General features: G+C 49.7%; 1 protein-coding gene across 9 annotated transcripts in view; it reads left to right on the forward strand.

Annotated features, from left to right (window-relative positions):
• The window catches only part of LOC149334738 (uncharacterized), a 148,400-nt gene that overhangs the window by 102,033 nt on the left and 25,383 nt on the right, over positions 1–20,984 (forward strand). For 5 of the 9 annotated variants that reach the window (XM_089555356.1, XM_089555357.1, XM_089555361.1 and 2 more), the window contains exons 12-13: positions 13,410–13,484; positions 16,597–16,680. In XM_089555356.1, coding sequence (XP_089411482.1) covers positions 13,410–13,484; positions 16,597–16,680 — 159 coding nt within the window. The remainder of the gene's footprint in view (positions 1–13,409; positions 13,485–16,596; positions 16,681–20,984) is intronic. The other 4 variants (XM_089555359.1, XM_089555363.1, XM_089555360.1 and 1 more) reach the window with 2 other exon arrangements.

Below are 20,984 nucleotides of genomic sequence, written 5' to 3' on the forward strand. Positions count from 1 at the left end.
CTTGGTCTGAGGAGTTCCCCTGCTGCTCCTCTTCTGCACTCGTGAGTGGAGGTGCGTCGTCAAACCATGGGGGCACCAGTGTACAGTAGTAAGCCTCTGCCTTGCTTGGCTTCCAACATTCGGGTTGTCTCCTTCGTGTTTGAAAGCGCACTTGAGTGTAGTAGTAGCCTCAGAGGCCCCTGGTGTCATCGTGCTGGTGCTTGCGAGATTGCCCTGTGGCAATGTTCTGGTTGTTGCTCTTTTCCACCGTACTTGTTTCCAGCGAGAGTGGTCTCTGTCGGTGCAAGCCAGCTTCGATTTTCCTTCAAAGGCCCCTTTAAAGATCAGCAGCATGCAAGGGGTGCTGAGTGAACATTGCCTAATGCAAGTTTGAAAGCATTTATTTTGTTTCATTCTTTATTTCAGTATCCTTGGAGAGTTCTACAAACCCCGTCTTATGCAGGGTTTGTAGTGGTCCTTGAAAACCCTTGATTTCTAAATCTCCATATTCAAGGCCTTGAAAGCCCTTGAATTTTGCGTTGGACTAGGCTCAGCGGATTCGAGTGAATGTCTGGCCACATGTGGCAAGTCCTAATCCAAGTCCATGCAGTGTCGCGTGCATTGCTTGTGTCCGCTCTCTAGCTCTGACAACCACGCCCTGATTGTGCTGCGCTCAGTGCGGGCTGTGAAGAAAACTTTCCGCTGTGCCAGGAAGGTGCAAGTTTCAGCGGTCGTAGCTCGTCCATGACGTTTATAGGCAGTTGATTGCTCTGGAACCTTCGGACTTTCATCGCACGAGGTGTAAGCGTCTTTGACATTTCCTCCATGGGCAAGTGCAAAGCACGTTGCAAATGTAAAAAGAGGTGTGCAAGAAAACTCAATTCGGAGCTACGCGGTGGCTACTATCGGTGAGCGACCGGAAAGCGTCGGAGCTTCAACATCATCTGACCTGTGCCATGCGTGCAGAGCCAACAAAACTTGTGACTGATGCCGAGGTAGTGGGGACTTTGAAACTGGCAGCTTCCCACTACTCGTACAATTCGTCATCGCACACAGGGGGACTGTTCCAAAAGGTGTTTCCCGACTGAGAAATTGCGAAAGCGTTCTCCTGCGGTGAAAAGAAATGTGCATACGTCCTTGGGCCGTATGTTCTTGCGTGTTTGCAACGGGAAATAGAACTATGTGGCTCCTATGCTGTTATGTTCGATGAGTCGTTAAATGAGAAAATAGGTGGACATTCACGTGCGGTACTGGGATGCCTTGACTGAACATGTAACGACCAGGTAGTACACATCTGTGTTTGTGGGACATAGCACAGCAGAGGACATCGAAGAAAAGCTTTTGAGTGCCCTGGAAGGTTTACCACTGGCAAAAATGGTTCAACTCTCAATGGATGGCCCCAATGTAAACTTGAAATGCTTGAAAAATTTCCAAAGTCACCTGCAAAACAACTACCAAGTTCAATGTCTGGAGTTGGACGCTTGTGGTCTGCGTACAGTGCATAATGCTTAAAGGGACAGTGTGGAGAGCTCTATTAATATTTTTTTTACAGCAAAATCAGATAGTTCGGCATTTCATGGCTTTGTTGCCATTTGGCCGGCAGCGAAAGATGCATTTATTTTTAAGAAATGTGGATTCGAAGTTGAAAAAGTTTTTCCTGCCGCTCTGATTCAAACTTGGGATTCTCTTATGATGACACAGGACTAAGTGACATGAAACACGACGTGCACATGACGTAACGCAGACTCCGTGATTTCTGGCGGCCAGCAGTGCGGCCTAGCAGCAGCCGAAAAGAAAGCTACCGCTGGCCGCATGTTGAAGGCATCTATAGGCTATTGCGGCCGTCGCTACCGTCGCTTCGCTTATGTTTGCACCGGCGTTTTGCCGGCGTTACGATGGATCCCGCTCTCGAAGTCGTCAACAAAGTTCTAGCAAATAGACACCTTTAGCATACCGTATACCTTGTTACCGTCAGTGGAATAGGCTCCCAAAGCATCGCCGGGTGGCGCTGCTGCGCCTGATGTGCAGCGCCATCTATGGGAGAAAAGTAAAAACTGGGGCGCTGCTCGCTGCTCGCGCTGCTTTCACCACGCTTCTTTGCACGCGTGCTTTCTTGCACGCGCCTGCGCTGTCGCGATGTATCGCCTGCATGAGCCGCAATAAGGTCGTTCAGACTGACGCGTAGTTCCGCAATGCAAACTTAATTAAAGGGGTGAAACTGATTAGTCGCGTCTACTGTGTGGAGCAGACGATCGACGACGAGGAAATTGACTGTAAAATGCGTTTCTCGAGTGAGTAATAACGTCGTACTGTATGACATGTAACTAGAGGTAAGTCCACTGTATAATTATATGCTCGAAATATGCGAAGTACTATCAGCTCTGCGAAATAAAGCGAGACACTTGTTGATCGTAGTTGTCAGTTGCATGCGATGCGCAGGGCGATCCACTTACGTGCGAGTCGAAAGGACATGCGACTGGGCAACAGTTCATCAACATTCTATTCCACCTTGGGGGATTCCCCTAAACATTTGGCCACCATTGTTCACACTTGCAAGTGCGACCTGCCTGTCGCCTTCTCGCTTGAAATGAAAACTCTCCGGAATAACATTGCTTGCGCGCTTTCGAGAATTTCGTCTGCTTTGACTGCGTCTCCCACACTCGCGCTCGGTGCGATTCGCAATGCACTACGGCGACCAGGAGGATGTCGTGATGGTATTGATGTGCACTGCAGTCGTACAAGCGTCATGATGGCAGCGGCGCTCTTCTCAAGGCCGGCCTGCCGGCCTGTTTGCCTGCCGCCGCCTTCAGAAATATACGCTAATATTGTTTGTTCACGTTCATACCAAGCCCTGGAGTAGAACAACGTCAAAAATGAATCATTTTTGAGGATCGTTGGCCAATACCGAGCTGCTGGGAGAAGTGATAACTGCGATACAAGCATATTTCTTTTCCAAAGCCGCTTTGCTGATGCCCAGTGCTGCTCGCCTGTTGTCACCTGGCTCCGCTGTTAAAGGCGTCACGGAAATCGGTCACGTCTTTATTTATTATGTGGCGAGGAACATAGTAAAACGGTGACGCGAGTAGCACCTTTATTACAGCGCTGGTCAGTTCCGAAGTGCCCTCAGCTCCAGCATCGATGCGAAATGGTTAGACTTAGCGACGACTACGGCAGCGAGGAAGCAGCACAGTTCGTCGCCCAGTGTGGCCGCGGGCGACGTCGTTGCCGAAAGCTCGACTGTCCGCGGGCGGCGTCATTGCCAAAAGCTCGACTGTATCGCCGATTGGTTCAGCGGCTTGCGACTCGCAGTCGCAAGGCTGGAAAATCGAGCAGCGAGCGACTTGCCTGCGCGTCGTCTGCCACTTTTTTCGTGCATGGTAGGGACAGACTCACTGGCTCTCCGGAGAGCGCGGCCGCACACTCGCGTGTTCGCGGTAAGAGTGGATCACCGTGTACATACGCTTTGGTTTTTACATTACGGCCTTCGTACTACCTCCTTTTTGCTTCGCCGAGACCACGTCTGTCAGCGTGAAGATTGTGCCTCGCGCGACTCTCCCGTCGCACGTGCACACAAAGCTAGCAGGGTGTCTGCTCCGGCGGCGCCCCGAGATTCTGCTGCTCGCCGCTTCGGCGCTGGCGTCGCGCTCCCAAACTTGAGCTTGGGTTCCCTATACCGGGAGCCTGCCTATCGCCCGTGAGCAGGCGCTGATTGGTCCCGATGCTGCAGGCGCGTGCGTAGCTGCCGGGTACGTGGCGCCATCTGGCGACGTCATGGAGATTTGCGCATGCATTGGCGCGCCTCAATGATTCATGGCTTCTCGTGTTCTAGTGTTTCTAGAACCATTGGTTCTAGCAACACTGTTTTGTCCTATGACGTCATCACGCTTGTACTTGCGAGTTTGGCCTGTGGCGGCGATACCTGTATTTTGGTTCTTGCTCTTTTCTACGTTACAACAGCTTTGTTGTCACTATGAGTGGCGTTTTTGTAATCAGGAACTGGTATTCTGTCGATACAAGCCAACTTCAATTTCTCCTCAGTGTCCCTTTAAAGGGCAGGTGTTGCTGCCAGCAAGATGCCCTCCTTTCAAGCCTCAGTAGCTTGTTCCACGAGGCATGGTCAGGAAACTTACCCTCTCAGCTTTGTCTCACACCGCTGGGTTGAGAATGTACCTGTTGTTGAGCGTGCCATTTTTCTATGGCCTGATGTGAACAAGTATGTGCAGTGTACCAGCAAGTGAATTTGCCCTGGTGGGTTGCATTCCAGCGTGTGTGTGATGCCTGTGCTGATCCGCTGACGCCAGCAAAGTTTCATTTTGGAATCTCAATGGTATTTAGGCCATTTTTGACTGAATATCAAGCTGACACGCCACTAGTCTTCTACAGTAAAACCCCGTTCATACGTTTTTCACCGGACCGGGAAAAAAAAACGTAACAGCCGGGAAAACGCAACAGTGAGGAAAGCACCGAAAATTAATGAAAACAGTGAAGCTTTGACTTGAAACAATTTATTTCCGCAAATTGACCCTAGGACTTTAAAAAAATCGAGAATGGTGGATTGCAGTTTCTTTCGCTCGCTGGAAAGAACAACGCGTTTCTCAATAGCCTGGAAGGCCGCATTGCTGTCAGCGTTGCTTTGCAGTGCGACGCACATACCTGCGGAGGAGGTCCAGAGCCGCGACAGCTTCTCCAAAAATCGGATCTGCCAACTCCAGAAATCATGCGGCTCGTCGTCATCGTCATCGCAGTCAGCGGCTTTGCTTACAACCGAGTTCGCAACGATCGCGGCATTGCTTTGACATTCCGACGTCACGACGGCAGCACCCACGGCGACGTAGTCGCCTCATGCGATTCCCGTGGCACCCAGCGCAATGCATAGCCTCAGTTAGCTCTTGATCACGAGAGGCTGCTTACAACTCTTCATCTTCCATGGCAGTTTACACTTCTATGCGAAGGCCACACCGAACGCAGCAGGGCTGTGCAGTTCACGCGCTCACTGCAGTCCGCGCTGAAGCGACGTTGTGCACAGCGTCAAGCACTGAAATGTTCGTAGGCTGCTCGCCGCGCTGCTCCGCATAGGCCGCCCTGGCTGCCTGTCGACTGTGTTTAGTACGTCCAGCTTTTCCTCAAGGGGAAGCGCCTTCCGCTTACGCAACGCTATCATGCCATCAAAGCACGATAAAGATGTTTTTGCGACTGAGAGAAGGATGAAAAGGAAATTGCACGGGCCTGCCAACTGGCTCCAGCCGAGCCACCACCGCTGTCACTTGCAGATAGAGGAGAGTTAAAAGATAAAAAGAAAGAGTGAAAGAAAAGGAAAGACGCGCGTCGCAACAACTGCGTCCGCCGAAGTGGACGCTGGCTGAGAAAAAGAGATAAGCGACTGCAGCCGCGCGCCTCCTCGTCACCACCTCCCACGATAAAGATCGCGGCATTCGGCGTTCGCGAGGCAGATAGCCATCTAGTGGCGGCCTCTCCAACTCGCGTGCGGCTTCTTGCAGCCAGTTCCGTAGCCAAGCCTGGCCAAGACTCGTCAAAAATCAAAATGGCGGTTGGCGCGCATTGCCCGGGAGGGTTCGGAGAGCCCGGTTGCGACGTATCATGCGGGATCGTTTCCTCGGCTACGACATAACAGCGGGGTTCCCAATACATTGGATCCTATGGAAGCTATGCGGGGACCCGAAGAAAACGACGTAGCAGCCGGGAAAATGCAGCAGTGAGGAATGTAACAGCGGGGTTCTACTGTGTTTAGCAGAGGAAGTCGTGTGAGGACAAGATTTGTGCAGTGCTCTGATCAGCATCTGCTGGAGCCTCTCGAAGGCAGACATCGATGCTCCTCTTGTGAAAGGCATTGGTCGTGCAGCAGAACGAGCTTTTAAAGCTGCCCAATGCAGTGCAGAGAAGGTGTTCAAAATGGAGTGCAAACAATTCCTCAAGATCTTGGGTAAGAAGAGCCCACTGAGGTTGTTGGGGCCCTCCCTTGTGTTGATCCCCATCGGACGCACTGGTGGGTGTCTTCAGAAAAGTGCCCCCTTTGAAGGAAAGAGCAGCAAGCACCAGCAAGATGCAGTTCTTGCCGAGTACACGGAAGAAAAACACAGCCTTGGATTGTTCGAAAGGCGATCGAAAAGTTTGAGTTTTTTTGCAGTCTTTTGAAGTTAACGTACAGTCGACGACCGATTTTTCGGACTCTCTAGGGGCCGCGAAAACGACCGAAAAATCGGGCAGTCCGGAAAATCAAATTTCACCGAAAAAATCCCGAACTTATTACCACTATGCCGGAGAAAGCGGCCAGTTGTATTGCACACATTCTAAAGCTCCTCATGACTATATTTCGCCGCGCGAAATACCGTATAAACGCGTATAAGGGCCGCACTTTTTTTTTTTCCAGATTCGAGGGCCAATTTTCGGGGTGCGGCCCATACACGCGATATGCAAAAAAAAAAAAAATTTAAGTAAAAACACACCAACCAGGGAATGAGCGACATTTATTCTACGTTCAATCGTCACTCGCGAAGTATTTAGACTCCTGAGCTGGTGCTGCGCTCTGGTGCACGCTCATGCCAAAAGAAGCCGCGCAGCATGTCCGCTGTCAACGCGTAGCCGTTGTTCCGAAATTCCATCACATAGAGGAGCAGCTCTTCTTCCAGTTCAGGAAACTCGCACGGCTTGACTCGGAAAGCGCGCTTTTTGCAGCTTGCGTTTCTCTTTTGGTTGCACCATCATAGGACGCACTTCTCGGCCACGTCGAATTTCCCGCCCGCCGCACGCTTACCAACCGCGTTCGAGAGCTAACTCCCAGCCGTGTAGCTTAAGGTGCTTGCCCATCGCGCTAAAACTGTGAAGCTCGGCGGCAGCACGCGAAAGCCACTATCACGGCGAACGCGCTAACACGCATGCTGACACGCCACGAAAGGCTGGAGCTGGCGATACTGATGCCGATGTGAACAGCGGAAAATCGCGACCGAGAAAAATGTTGATGATAATGATCACGGTGCCATCCATAGACGGCACTTGGAAGCTCCGGTGCGCGCGCGTGACCTCCGCGAACGGCGCAGCGCCGGAGCAGATCGCGGCCGCGATAAGATCCGGCGGCGCGATAAGATCGGGCGGCGCGCCCGAAGCGCGCTTCGATCGCGGAGGCCACGGCGTGCGCGTAGCCTCCGCGATCAAGCGCTCCGCGATCGTATTCGCGTTCCGTGTTCGGGACTAAAGACTCGGCACAGATGAGTTCCGTGAACTCAGACTACGGTTCAAGTTCGTGCGGCGGAAGACATTCAAGGACAGCACGAATTCGAAAACACGCGAGCGCAATGTGCCGACTCGCGCAGAATTTCAGCGTCGCAAGAGACTCCCTTTAAGCTTGAGTTTCGTTTTGTTTGATCAAGTTTTCGATATCTCCTGCAGTCTGAATTAATGAGGTTCCACTGTACACATTATATGGCGGCTTGGGTACTGGCGGCGAGTGCGAACGAGGTCCGAAAAATCGAGTGGTCAGTTGCGGTGCGTCCGAAATTTCAAGCGCTCTTACACATTGGCTCTATGGGCCATGTCGCGGTGCCGCGAAAAAGTCCGAATAATCAAGCATGTCCGAAAAATCAGGCGTCCGAATTTTCGGTCGTCGACTGTACTTCATGCTCAAACCTGTGGGGTGTGCTCGAAGTGCTGCCTATTTTAAGTTGCATAAGGATTTGCCAGGCTGGTTGGTTCATTTCTAAATAGTTGACAGCGCTTCTAAGTGTGGCGAATGTGTCTCCCTGGTGTCCTAACTCTGTTGCGCAGTTAACTCTATATTTTAAAGTCCTGGGCAAGCTACTGTTGAAAGGGAATTTAGCATTAATCACCAGTCTCCATTGAAAACGTGAAGGAAATCTCTCCTGTGTTGTTGTGCGTGATGCTGTAGGGAAGGAGCTGTGGATGTCTGCTTCAGCTGCATGGAACTGGTATACCAGGCGTACCTCGAGGAACAGAAGAAGCATGAAGCTCGGCAGTTAAGGCAGTCAAATTCAGCCTTATTCCAGATGAAATTGATGCCAAGAGACAGAAGAAAAAGAAACTAGATAAAAAATTGGCAGTGGCTTAGCTCTGCTATGGTGTCCACATCTCGGTGGGGAAGGTGCCTAACTGCCCTCATGGAACAGTGGACGCCTCGAAAGCCAGGTGGTGACAGGTTCGTTGCTTAAGGAGAGGGGTTCTTGCACTTGGTGCAGACCCTCGTCATGGCTCCCCCTTCTTCGCCCCACTCAACGTTGTTTCACACCTTTCGCTGCTTACTGGCGTCAAGTCTTTCACACATGTCGCACACATTCCCAAACGGATGGTGCACAAAGTGGGCCCGAGTCGCACTGGCACCTTCACTGAGTGTCACCGTATAGTTTGTCGATCGGCGAGTCTTGACATCGTCTTGGGGCTGCTGCTGAGAGGCCCCGGCACGCCGCTCAGCCTCCTGGCGATGCCGCGTTCCTCTCGTTGCTCTGGCGTCTCCGCTGCGCGCTTGGCCCTTAGCCTCTTTGTTCTTCCTCTGCCAGGCAACCACTTTGGGCCATGACAGCAGCTTGGGCATGTTGGTTATTCATTTTTGACGGAACAGCGCAAAACACCGGGACAAGAGACAAGCGCTGACTTACAACTGGTTTTTATTTCGAAGAAACACTGCTTCTTATACCTTCTTCTCCCCCTAAAAAAAACACAAATGCGTCACAACCATATCGTTCAAGCGTCCAAAAAAAAAAAAAAAAAACGATAAATAATCACAGAGGTTCATAATCACAGTTTTAACATTTCAAATTCTTTCTTAGTCAAAGCAACAGACGGCGTGCTGACACAATCGTCGCGCAGACTCGCTATCGAAGCTGCCTCGATTATTTCCCGGACTAACTGGTCTTTGTGATTAGCCAAAGCTTTGCATTTTTGGAAAACAGGTGCACAACTTGTTGAAGGGCAATCTCTGCAATTCAGACCCGATCAAAAAGAAGCAGGGATGCACGATAAAGCATCGAACCCCCTTTGTGGAGTGCACCGAAGGCCTTGTTTATTCGTTGCCAGTGGCATGTGGTAAACAATACATTGGGCAGACTGGCAGGTGCATGAACGAAAGGCTATTAGAACACAAAACTAATTTCGAGCAAGCTTGCCGGAACCTGGGAATTCATTGGTCACAATAGTATGGTCACTTTCCGCGACTCCTTCAGCAGCGCAGGGAGCGGGCGCCAGGCGAGCTGGACCCCACGTCGGGCCAGCGGCAGCTGCGAGACGGTTGTGGCAAGAAATTCGCTCGTATCACAGTCGTTACCTTTACCAGCAGCTCAGTATTGGTCAGCGATCCGCAAAAATTACAAATTTTATTATTTATTATTTACGTCAAGGGTTTATTATTTACGTCAAGAACACACTTTAGCTCATTTTTATGACGCCGGCAGACGGGATCCAGGCTGGCCGGCCGGCCGGCATGCTCGGCCTACCTCACGTTCGCACAAGAAAATACAAAACAGCCATGATACCAGACAGGATGCTTCCTAGATTCGGGCAACGACAACATGCCTGTGCAAAAGTGGATCTTTCGGCAACGACACCGCCTGCGGCAACGCCGCGCGACGAACTGCGCGCTGGTACCAGGCTGCCCTAGTCGTCGCTAGGCCTAGCTGGTTTCGCATAGAAGCCACAGCTGACGGCGCTTCGGAAGTCGCCTGCGCTATAATAAAAGGCCTACTCTTCACATCGCTTTACTGCAAATTCGTCCCATTATAAAAAGATATGTTCGATTTCCACGACGCTTTCAGCAACGGAACTAGAAGACGGCAGGCGAACCGCACCTAGCACCAAAGCGGCTGTGGGATGAAATTTGCTTGTATCGCAGTCATCACTTTTACAAGCAACTCGGTATTGGCCAGCGATCATCAGAAATGATGCATTTTTGACATGCATCTATCCAAGGGCTTGCTATGGACGAGAACAAACAATACTAGCGCGTTTTTCAGTCGCCGGCGGCTGGCATCAAGGCTGGCAGGCCGGCCTGGCGTGGCTCGGCCCCGAGCGCCGTGAGGAGCGTGCTGTACGGCATCACGACGCTGCCCTTCTCCGCGCTTGTATTGGCTCCCGCTTCCCGTCGTTGCGTTTTCCGCGCGCGGCTCGTCGTTGACATCCAGGAGGTTGGACGCAGGCGACGAGCTGCGATCGGTCGTTACGACGTCGTTCACAACGGCGCGCCGCAGCGAATCGCACACACTTTTCGCACATATGTCCCCGCCTTAAGGCTGAAATCCCATTTCGGCACTCATCCGCAAAAGTCGTTCCTTCAGCTCGGGGTCCATAGTACGAGAGAAGCCGCAGCGACTGTTTCGAGACACAGGTGAACACAGCAGACAGCGGGAAAGCGAGCTAGCGAGTGAAAGAGCGTGTCAACCGGAAGTAAACAAACCGATCTCGTCGATGACTTATTTGTGGGCGGAGCATGATCCCGGTCTGTAATCTTTATTTTTTTATGGTTCGCGCCGGGGTACGAGTTGAGAGGGAAAAGGCCGGTGGTCATTTTTAATAGCCATTATCTCTGGTTCCGCACAAGGTAGATCAAAAATTTTTGCGGTAGGATGATGGATCGTTCAGTGTCTATCAATACTTCGACTTCTCTTTGCCTACATGGACACCGTTTCAGGGACCCTTTAAGGTGGATTGCCCTTTGAGGGTTATTATCTCTGAAAACGGGACTTGGCAAAAGTCTCTTGCAGGGATCCTGCAGCTGGATTTGAACTGTCTCACTACTGACAACCTTTTTAAAGTAAAATGCTCTTGATGAGGTGATCAGATTCCTGAAGGGAAGGCCTAAGGCTAACCTGTCAGCATTCTCAGTTGACATAAAAGTTCTTTATTTTTCTATTTCTCTGGCCAATTTGTTGACCAGCATCAGGAACTGCATAGATATGACCAAGGTGTAATATTATTCCAGAACAGTAGTGGTTTATCAGCGGATAAATTTCTGGGATTGCTTGCAACATACCTGAAACCCACTTTTGCAGTTTGGGAAGGCAACATCGATAGTCAAAAAAACGGAATATGCTTTGGCTCCTGCGTTGTCCTGTTTTGACCTTTTTCTAGTGGAACAAGACCGTGAACTTGGAATGCAGGTGTAGAGGGTCAAATGTGGCAGGCATTTTCTGATGTAGTTGATTACCTTGATATGACCAGCACACAAGATCTGTGCGATCACGCTGATATGCTCAGCATATTGTCAGAGTGATCAGTGTGTCCTGAACCACTCACCTTGGCGCATGAAGTTGCTGTAAACAATTTACTTTTGTCTTGACCACGTGTGTTGGGCCTACGCACCGCGAGGGAACGAACCCGTGCTCTCTTCTGGTTCAGCACACTCCACACTAGTGGAGCAGCGGGCTACTGTGAAGTCCTGCTTGTGTGACGCCCCGGGCGGAATCTCGTGAGCATCTATGGGAGTCTGCCTCCCACAACAGTCAGGTTGGAAAGGTCTGTGTGGTGTGGCATGCTCAGAGACAGCAACGAGCATGATTCAGACAAAGGTGGGGCTGATCAGGTGAAGACACCCACAACCTCAGAAGAATTGGGCACGAAAGCAGGGGTGCGTGTGGTGTTTTCTGCACCAGATAAACTGCTTCAGAGTTGTGCAGGAAGGTGAATTCCACCGATGTTTCAAACAGTGACTGCATTGTTAGGCACCAGAGACCGTGTGTAGGGTGCTCAAAAAATGTGGTTTATTCAGTACCATTGCCCTGTGGCCGAGCCTAAAAGGCTGAAGGAACATATGATCAGTGCCATCTCGGCACCCACTGCCATGAGTGCGAACAGTGCAAGGAAGATGATCGACAGAACCCTGGTGGTTCACAAATATACGTGCACACAGTGGCGGAGGCTTGTGTGGTCCCTCCTCATTCCATTGCGCTCTGTTTCTTAAAGCATGAACCAACCACACCAGAATCCCCTTGAGGGTAACAGAGTGGATCCCAGGAGAAGGCAAACAGATAGCAGGGGGGGGGGGGGGGGGGGGGGCAGAAAGTTAGGTGGGTGGATGAGATTAACAAGTTTTCTGGGATACGGTGGCCACAACTGGGAAAAGGACAAGCTTAAGTGGAGAGGCCCTGCAGTGGGCGTAGTCAGTCTGATGATGATGATGATTATGTGAAATTGCTGAGGGAGCAGACGATTGTGTGAGCATGCCACCGGTGTTTTTGAATGAAAAAGAGTGCGAATTTTTAGGAATGTAACCTGTAGTGAGTCAGGAATGTGTGGATTTAATTCTGTGCCGCTTGGTTTCGTGCGTTAGTTTTTTAGCCTTTGTTTTGCTTGCCTGTTCGTGGGAGATGGGTCCCGGTGCAATGCCAGATAGAGCGCAACTTGTTCCCTGTCATTGTTGCACGTGCGTGGGTTACGGTGTATTTAGTCGAGCCGAATGTTGGGCCTTCTGGTGTAGGAGGAGGGGAGGGAGGGAGAGACACATAGTAATTATTCCTTTTTGCTTTATTGCTGTGCGCGGCAAAAAAGTTTTGTTGAAGTCAACGCTTTCCTTACTTGTCCGTGTTTTGTCTTTACGCTGTGTAGATGTAAGGAGCCATACTGCTGCAAAGGAAATCTTTACAGCTTCCAAGAATCTTTGTGTATACTTTGTGTAACAAAATTTTGTTGAGAAATGTAGTTGTTGTTTTCCTGTAACGGGATGTTTATTGAATGAAGATGCAGCAGCGTGAAAGTCGCTTGGCAACGTCCACATGCGTGACATGCACACTAAAATATTGGAAATCTCAGGACTTGGCTCTGTCTGCAGTTGATGTTATTGACCCAAACAGCAGCGATTCTGAAAATAGTGCTTTTCCATTGTGATTCAGTTCTGACATGGGGGCATGTAAGGATGGGCCTCAAGGGGCAGAGAATTTATTCCAAGGGAAGAGGGCGGCAGATGTGGCCTGCAGGTGAGATTAAGATGATAGGGTGGCTGCACAGGACAGGGCTGATTGGAGAGAGATACGGCATTTGTGGCGTAGCTGGGCTGATGATGAACAGGAACCAGCCTGGGAGACAGGCGGCCACGCTCCCGCACCCAGCTATACGGCTGGCAGCTGTTTGGTAGCAACAGTACTGTCCTAGATAAAGTTTGATTTTTGCACAGATAGTGGCCAATGAAGTACCGAACATTTTGCATATCTTGGAAAATTTGTAACATTTTTTTCTAACGCAAGCATGTTTTTACAGGCATTTGCTCACTTGTTATAGTAAATCTTCTTCTTGGCAAATAAAAAGTTTCTGTTGCAACATGCAGTTCAATCTTGTATGTGTGAAAGCATTTATTTAATTGTTTTTTTTTTTCTCTTGTGTTGCATTAAAATTCAAATGGGACAGTTTTTAGAGCAAAGAAAGTGGCTACCACAAAGGCTGTGTTAGAGCCCTCTCTCTTCTCTTCTCTCTCTGTGCAGACGACGTCGGAGGTATGTGGCATGCAGTTTGCCTTCTCCTGCATTGAGCGGACGCTGCCCAGCATTGTGAACGAGGTAGTCTGCTGCTGCTGCACACCCGTGTGGGGGCACCTGCACAGCTGGAGGGGGAAGTGGTGTCTCTCGCACAGAGGGAAGGGGAGGATGGAAACTGTGGTGAGGTTGGGCCAGGGCTCATGCTGGGACTAGGCAGTGCATTCAGTGGTGCCCAGCCAAATGCTCGATTGTGACCGCAGTGCATCCCAATTGCCCAAGGTAGAATGGACCCAGCATTGTGCGTCCTTATTGGGGATGGGTCGCTTCTCTCGGCAGAAGACAAGAGTGTTGTGGCTTTTTCCTACCTGACGAGGTACTGGCCTCCCTTCAGATGTGGGTTAGAGGAGGAGACCGTGTTCTTCGGCTGCATCAGATTTAGGCATTACCAGCTGAAAAAGCGTGCACCGTGTGGCAGCCTTAGCAATAGGAGCACTGTCTTTTGCACTGCCTCTGTGTGGAACTCGCTAAGCAGGCTGCCTATTCCACAGCATTGCAGGTCAGTGTTTTTGCATGTTGCCTGTCTCAGGGGTGTGTCCACTGTTCACCTGCATGCAGGTTGTTGCATGAGGGGGTGGGATTTTTCCTTCGTGCAAACACAGCGACAGTGTGTGGCGGCAGCAGCCTTTTCTCTGCAGCTCTACAGAGAACATTCGTCCTGACAGTGTGTGCAGTTGTTCGGGCTAAGTGAGGAAACAGGGCATGTGTGAGACATTTCTTGCGGGGATTAATAGCCTACCATTGTGAGGAAAAGTACTTGGCAGCTGTGTAAAGCGGCACATTTGAGACTGTCTTGCTGCTTGATCATGGAAGACAGTTGGGCTAGTTGGTGTGAATTCGTTAGTGACTGCGACATTGCAACTAGCGTGGAAAGCACAAGGACAGCGACAAAAGGAACCGACGGGACAGCACGCTAGACTTCAACTGACGTTTTAATGCACACATAACAGATTTTTACACTTCTATTCAGCGCATGCTCAGGAGACTGTACCCCCGCCCCCTACTCTTTATCACGAAGCAGGTTGTCATAACAAAGAGTAAACATTTAAACCAAATTGACGCGCAAGTTTTTTGACAAATACATTATCTCTTTTTTCGTGAGGGCTACTGAGGGTGTGCTCACGCACTTGTCCCCTGCCTTATCAATGCAAAAAGCTTCAAATATCTCCCTATCACCCTGCCTATGAAGCCGCCTCAGCACTCTCGTGTCGCTAAAGAGTGGAACGCATTTTTCTTCATTACCGCCTGTTGTTTTTACTATGCATTTGCGGCAATGTGCGGCCAAATGGCCCCCCGCCATCAGAGCTGCGACTGTAGTCCGGTGTTTTCGTAGCCTTTCGTTCAGGCACTGGCCTGTTTGGCCAATATAACATTTACCACAGGTCAGTGGGATAAGATACACTACACCGATGGTGCAGTTCACAAACCGCGTGGCGTGTTTTGTTGCGCAGGTTTTTGCCTGGTAAGCATTGCTGACCATTCGGCACATCCTAGACAGCTTTTGTGGGGCTGTCAAAACGACAGGGATGCCGCACTTTCCCGCGGCCTTTTTGAGGCGATGGGACAAGTTGTGCATGTAGGGCACAGGCACCGGACGTCCCCCCAGGCTGTCATTGCAGCAGCCTGCTGTCTTGCGTCCCTGTCGGAGCTCTTTAATAAGGCTCTCAGCGACAGACGCGAGTAAGCTGTCAGGGAAGCCAGCGCTACGCAGACGGAGGACCTGCTGCTCAACACTCACGTTCACTTTGTGATCACAAGACTTCTGAAGAGCGGCTCTTAGGCAGTTCAGTGCTATCCCTCTTTTTACGGTTCTCGAATGGGCCGAATTATAGCTAAGAACAGGCTTTTTTGAACGAGGGAAGTATGTCCAGCATAGTGAGCTACTACTAAAGCTAATGCTGAGGTCAAGGTAACGTAAGCAACCCTCATCAGGAACCTCACGAGTAAAACTCAGACCCTTACCACGTTCTTGGAAAACACTAAAAACACTCTGCACAATGTCATCTCTTCCATCAGGCGTCACACTTTTTAAAACAACAAGATAATCATCAACATATCTAAAAATTTTGGCAACAAAAGTCTTGTCCAGACGCGAAAAAATTTCTTTGTCAATAGACGCTAAAAACAAGTCGCTTAAAACCGGTGCAATACGCGAACCAATACATATGCCTTGCTTCTGCAAGTAAGAAGCATCGTCAAATTCAACAAGTGTAGAAGAAAGGTAAAAGGTAAGCAATTCTAAAAAGTTATCTGCTGAAATCCCAGATGAATTTTGGAAGACAGTCACACCCAGCGCATCAATTTGCTCTCGGACAGCTGTGCAGAGTTGTGTCTGTGGTATAGAGTAGAAAAGATCTACTACGTCAACGGAAAAGGCATAAAACGCATCACAGGTTTTTTCTTGTCTCGAAAGGAAGTCTATTACCTGATTGGAGTTCCGAATTAAAAACGGGTCATCCGGAGTCAACAAGTTAAGGTGTTTTTGTAGAAACTTGGAAAGCTCTCCCTGCCAGCAGTGTTTTTCAGTAACTATTGCCCTAAGAGGTATCCCTTCCTTATGGGTCTTAGCAGAAAAAAATAAGCTCAACCTATCCCTTTCCGAGCCCCCAATACTTTTTCCGAGTTTTTCAAGGTTCATGTCTTGGCATAGGGCTGTCGCTCTTTTCTTCACTTTAGAAGGATGACTCATAACGCGGACGAAATTCTTGCTTATAGCTGCGGCTGCTTTCTCACCAAAAACTGACTTAGGCATAACAACAAAACCGCCCTCTTTATCAGAAACAAGCAAAGTCAGTGAATTACTCTTTAAGAACTCTACCGTATTTTTGACCGCTAATTTTTTTGCAGATTTTAAGGGACCTGAGGGAAGACAGTCGACGCCATCTGACACACACCTACACTTTTCTTCACTGCTAGCACGGTTCGCTATGTTCCTTACAATACCTAGAAGAGAAGCAGGGTTCTCTTCGGGCTCAACGCAAAATTTTGGACCAAGTTTTAACACTTCTTCGACCTTATTAGGTAGCTTCTCCAGACCAATACAAGTTACAATGTCGCAGTCACTAACGAATCTTGCTGCTTGATGACTGCAGTGGGTGAAATGTGCTCCCCCCCCCCCCCCCCCCCCCCCTTGCAGATGCAGGATAAACTGAAGGAGCTGCAGGCCAAGCTCCAGGACGAGGAAGGTGAGAAGAAGGTCCTGGAGCAGAGGTGTGACGAGGTACGTGTTGTGTGGCAGTATTGCTCTGGCAGGGCTGCAGTGCCAGGGAAGCTTTGAGTGACGCCCACGGAGGGGCATTCAGTCTCAGACTGGGGAAACTGTGTGCGGTGCCACCTGACCAGGCCTTTGAAGCAGTCACTGTGCCAGTTCTCCTAAAGCTGGCCAACAGGGGGCGGGGGAAGAATTTTCATCGCTGTGCAGTGTTGCCCTGGACCAGCCTCGTTGTGTGTGCACACGCACTGAAAGGTCAGGCTGCATGCACATGGTGTCAAGACCTGGTGTCAAGTTGGTGCTGACAAGCACTTCATCGCTGCAACTATGCAGCCACTGCACAGTTGTCCTGCCTGACCTGGTGAGGTATAGCAGCCAACATTTTGAACGCATGCGTACGAAAGCAATGCCAAGCAGCTCTCTTGGACGGTGGATTGTGCTAGAAACACCAGCCACCCTGTATACGCAGTGGCTGATGACCTCGAGCACACCAGGAGCTTGGAAGAACGCTAACATCATCTTAATTCATAAGAAAGGAGACGTGAAGAATTACAGACCGACTGTCCGTTGCCTACAATGTATTTACTAAGATAATCGCTAATAGTCTAATAGCCAGGACAATCCTGGACTTCAGTCAACCAAATGATCGGGCAGGCTGTCATACAGGATACTCTCCAGTAGTCCACATTCACACTATCAAACAGGTGACAGAGAAATGCAGAGAATGTAACCAACCTTCATTGATTACGAGAAAGCATTTGACTCGGTGGAAACCTCCGCTGTCATGCAGGCATTGCAAAATCAGGGTGTGGAAGAGTTGTGGGAAAATGCTGGAAGATGTGTACAATAGCATTCCAATAAGGAGGGGTCACAATCTCGCCAATGCTATCTATCGCCTGTTTACAGGAGGTATTCCGAGGCCTGGATTGGGAACAGCTGGGGATAAGAGAATACCTGAGTAATTTGCGATCGATGACATTGCCTTGGTAAGTCACTCAATAGATGAGCTGCAAAGCATGATAATTGAGTTAGATGGGCAAAACAGAATGGGAGGTCTTAAAAATAACATGCAGAAAACAAAATAATATGCAACAGTCTCGTAGGGAACAGTCTCGTAGCTTAGAATTGGTAGCGAGGTGCTGGAAGTGCCACCCGAGGCATGCGTCACCGATGGTGGCTGCAAAAGCAGGCTGCCCAGCAGGGAAGGGCGGCTTTTTCCTTCCGCTGCCGAGAGGAGCATGGCGTGGGTCTGCTCGTCCGCCGCTAATCGAACAAGCAGTTGTCGCGTTTTTATGTTGGGATTCGTCCTCCAGCAGGAACGACATCCCACAAATTGTTAAAAAGAAGGCGATTGGGTTCACTGTTGTGCTGCATTGTCAGGCCGTCTTTGCAGCGATTTCTGCCAGATGTACGCTTGTAGGTGAACAACTGTACTAAGTTTTTGTTCTGAGCGTGGATTGGGCTGTAGTCGGTGACTCTGCCTGAAGGCCATCATGCCCGCAAAGGGCAACACGACACGCCGAGCCACGAACCCAAAAACGAACTGTCCGCTTATTTCCGCTCTCCCCGGCAGCCAGGCGTGGCCAACAACACCAAATTAACCGTGCCACGTGGGGGCACCAGCCAACGTGGTGACACTCATCCCCTGTTGAGATGTGGGGAGTACCATGCTTCCTTGTGGGTGGGCTGGGCACAGTCATGACACTGTCTGTTCCTCTTGAGGAAGGGCTGCAGTGCTAGCAGGGTCCCTTTGAGTCGAGGGTGCACAGGTGGTCACCGTGTTGTCAGTTGGCTGATGGGGGACTGACCCCCACTGCAGAAGTTCCTCGTCTCCAGGTGGTAGTGGTGGAGCCTGCTTCAGTTGCTTTAGAAGCATCAATGCCTGCAGGTTTGGCCGCAAGACATCCAAAGGAGTGCTGACGGTTCTCCCCATTAAGAGTTCGCGTGGTGGCCGACCAGTCACTTCGTGCGGTAGGGGAATGAAATCCTGGAGAGCTGTGCTTGGAAGTCCAGACTTCTGGAGCTTGTTCTTTACGGTCTGCACCGTTTGAAGCAGGGTGATAGGGCGGCACCAGCATGTTCCATTTCGAGTTTACTGGGCAGTGGTAAAAGAAACGATTATGTCGGGGAGGCCATGGTGAGCGAATGCGCTTCTCAGAGGGAGTCGTGCGGCAGGCAGCAAGGATTGTATTGACGTGCATCAAAAGGTAATTAGTGCTGCAGCAATCAAAATAAAACTATTGGTCGCGAAATTAAAAACCATTGAGTCCTAGTTTGGCCAGGTACTTGACACCTCCCCGATTGGGTTCTCCTTTTCTCATTTTGCACTGAACACAAGCATTTGTCACAACTCCACTTGGGAAAATGGCATAGCTCACTCGAACCGCTCACCTTTCCTGCTGGTTACCTGCCAAGCACATCTTGAGTGCATTTGTGTGCTTATGTGAACAAAAAAAGAAACAGGGGCCATGATGAGAAAATAAAGCGGAAGCCTAGGTGAATACAGCGAATGCCGAAACGGCAAAATGTAGGCACTCGCTGAGGATGTTCTGCTGGCAAAATGAATGAAAGTGACGGTCATCGTCACCTGCAACATTTTCCAAAACAAGGTCCGAGTAACAAGTGCTCCACTTTCGTGCAGCAACTGACCACCTGATGCGATTAGCATTGCACCCCTCGAAACTCCATAGGGGAGACTGTTTCCTTTCCCCACAAAGGACTACAACCAAGATGGTGGCTGGCTACTTCCAGTAAAGCATGCACAGTAGGCTTTGTGAAATCAGCCTGCCCTGCAGTGGGCGTATAGTCCAGCTGATGGTGATGATATGAAAGTGGATAACTGAAGTCTTTTTCATTTCATTTCATTTTATTACCTTAAAGACTCACGAGGGGTATTACATAAGGGGTGGGTACATATATTTTGATGAGCAAGTGTTAACACAGCGAAACATGACTGGTAACATTATTGGCAAAGTTGGATGAGCACATGATGGCTGCGATGTCGTTGGGTAGGTCGTTCCAGTCTGCGGCAAAGGTACGGGCACGAGGTCGGGAAACTTGATGACGAGTGCGATGAGAGAGGGTGCGCGGCCTAGTGGAAAAATTTATGCAACAAGCAAAAGCTGGCAATAAGTCGGATTCAGCTTTCAACGCTGATACACTGGTGTCGTAAGAATACGATGAATGGATGAATCTGGCGGCTCCGTTTTGGATTGATTCGAGTGCATCTGTAAGGTAAGCTTGGTGCGGGTCCCAAATGGGTGAGGCATATTCTAATTTTGGTCTGATTTGTATGCTAATAACTTTACATGTTTAGGGGCTTGGCGGAGATGACGTCTTAAAAATCGACATGTTTTATTAGCAGGTGAAGTTATGTTCGTAACGTGTGCTCCAGGACAAGTCGCTACACAGGGTAATGCCTAAATATTTGTATGATAAAACCTGGTGTAGAGGGAGGTTAGCTATTATGTATGGGAAATGAAGTTGGTTGTGGCGACGTGTGAAGGACAAGATTTTACATTTATGAGGGTAAGTTCCATTAACCAATTGGCACACCATTCCTGAATGCGGTTAAGGTCGTTTTGAAGAGATTTTTGGTCAGAGGCGTTACTAACTTGGCGATAAATTACACAATCATCGGCGAACATCCGAATATTACTACATACATTGGTTGGTAAATCGTTAATATAAATTCAAAACAGAAGCAGACCGAAGACAGACCCTTGCGTGACACCTGACGTTACTGGAATAGGATAAGAGTTGTGGCTGTTAACGGTGACGCACTGTGAGCGGAATGTGGAATATGAATGGGTCGGGCACATTGTGTGCAGGAGAGTGTTCAGGCGCACTTGATTTTGTTTTGCAAAGACTGGCCACACGGTGTGAAAACAACTACCATAGTTACTCGCATAATGATCCCACTTTTTCAAAAAAAAATGACTCAAATTGAGGGGTTAGATCTTTACACGGTAAATTTTTTACAAAAAAATTTTGAGCACCGAAAGCTCAAACAAGGTGCAGGTCGGACTTCTTACAATAGCTACTAATAATACCTTTAGCGCGTGGATGCGCTTAACCGCAGTTTAGGTAACCGCGGTTTTCGCTAGCTGTGGTTACTGCTGTCCACACAGCATGCCAAACCGGGGTTACGCTGCTAACCACGGTTATCGTAAACCAAGCTTGGTGACCTCGGTTTGTGTCATTAACCGAGAAGATGGCTGGTGGAGTCTGTGGACGGAAAGTGCCCATGGGCGTCCGAGTGCGAAAAGTGCGTAGCTAGCCCGCTTCAAGAACAGACTTTCTTCGCACTATAT

Source organism: Amblyomma mixtum, chromosome 8 (assembly GCF_055824585.1).
Source record: "Amblyomma mixtum isolate Tamu chromosome 8, ASM5582458v1, whole genome shotgun sequence".
NCBI classification, from domain to species: Eukaryota; Metazoa; Arthropoda; class Arachnida; order Ixodida; family Ixodidae; genus Amblyomma; species Amblyomma mixtum.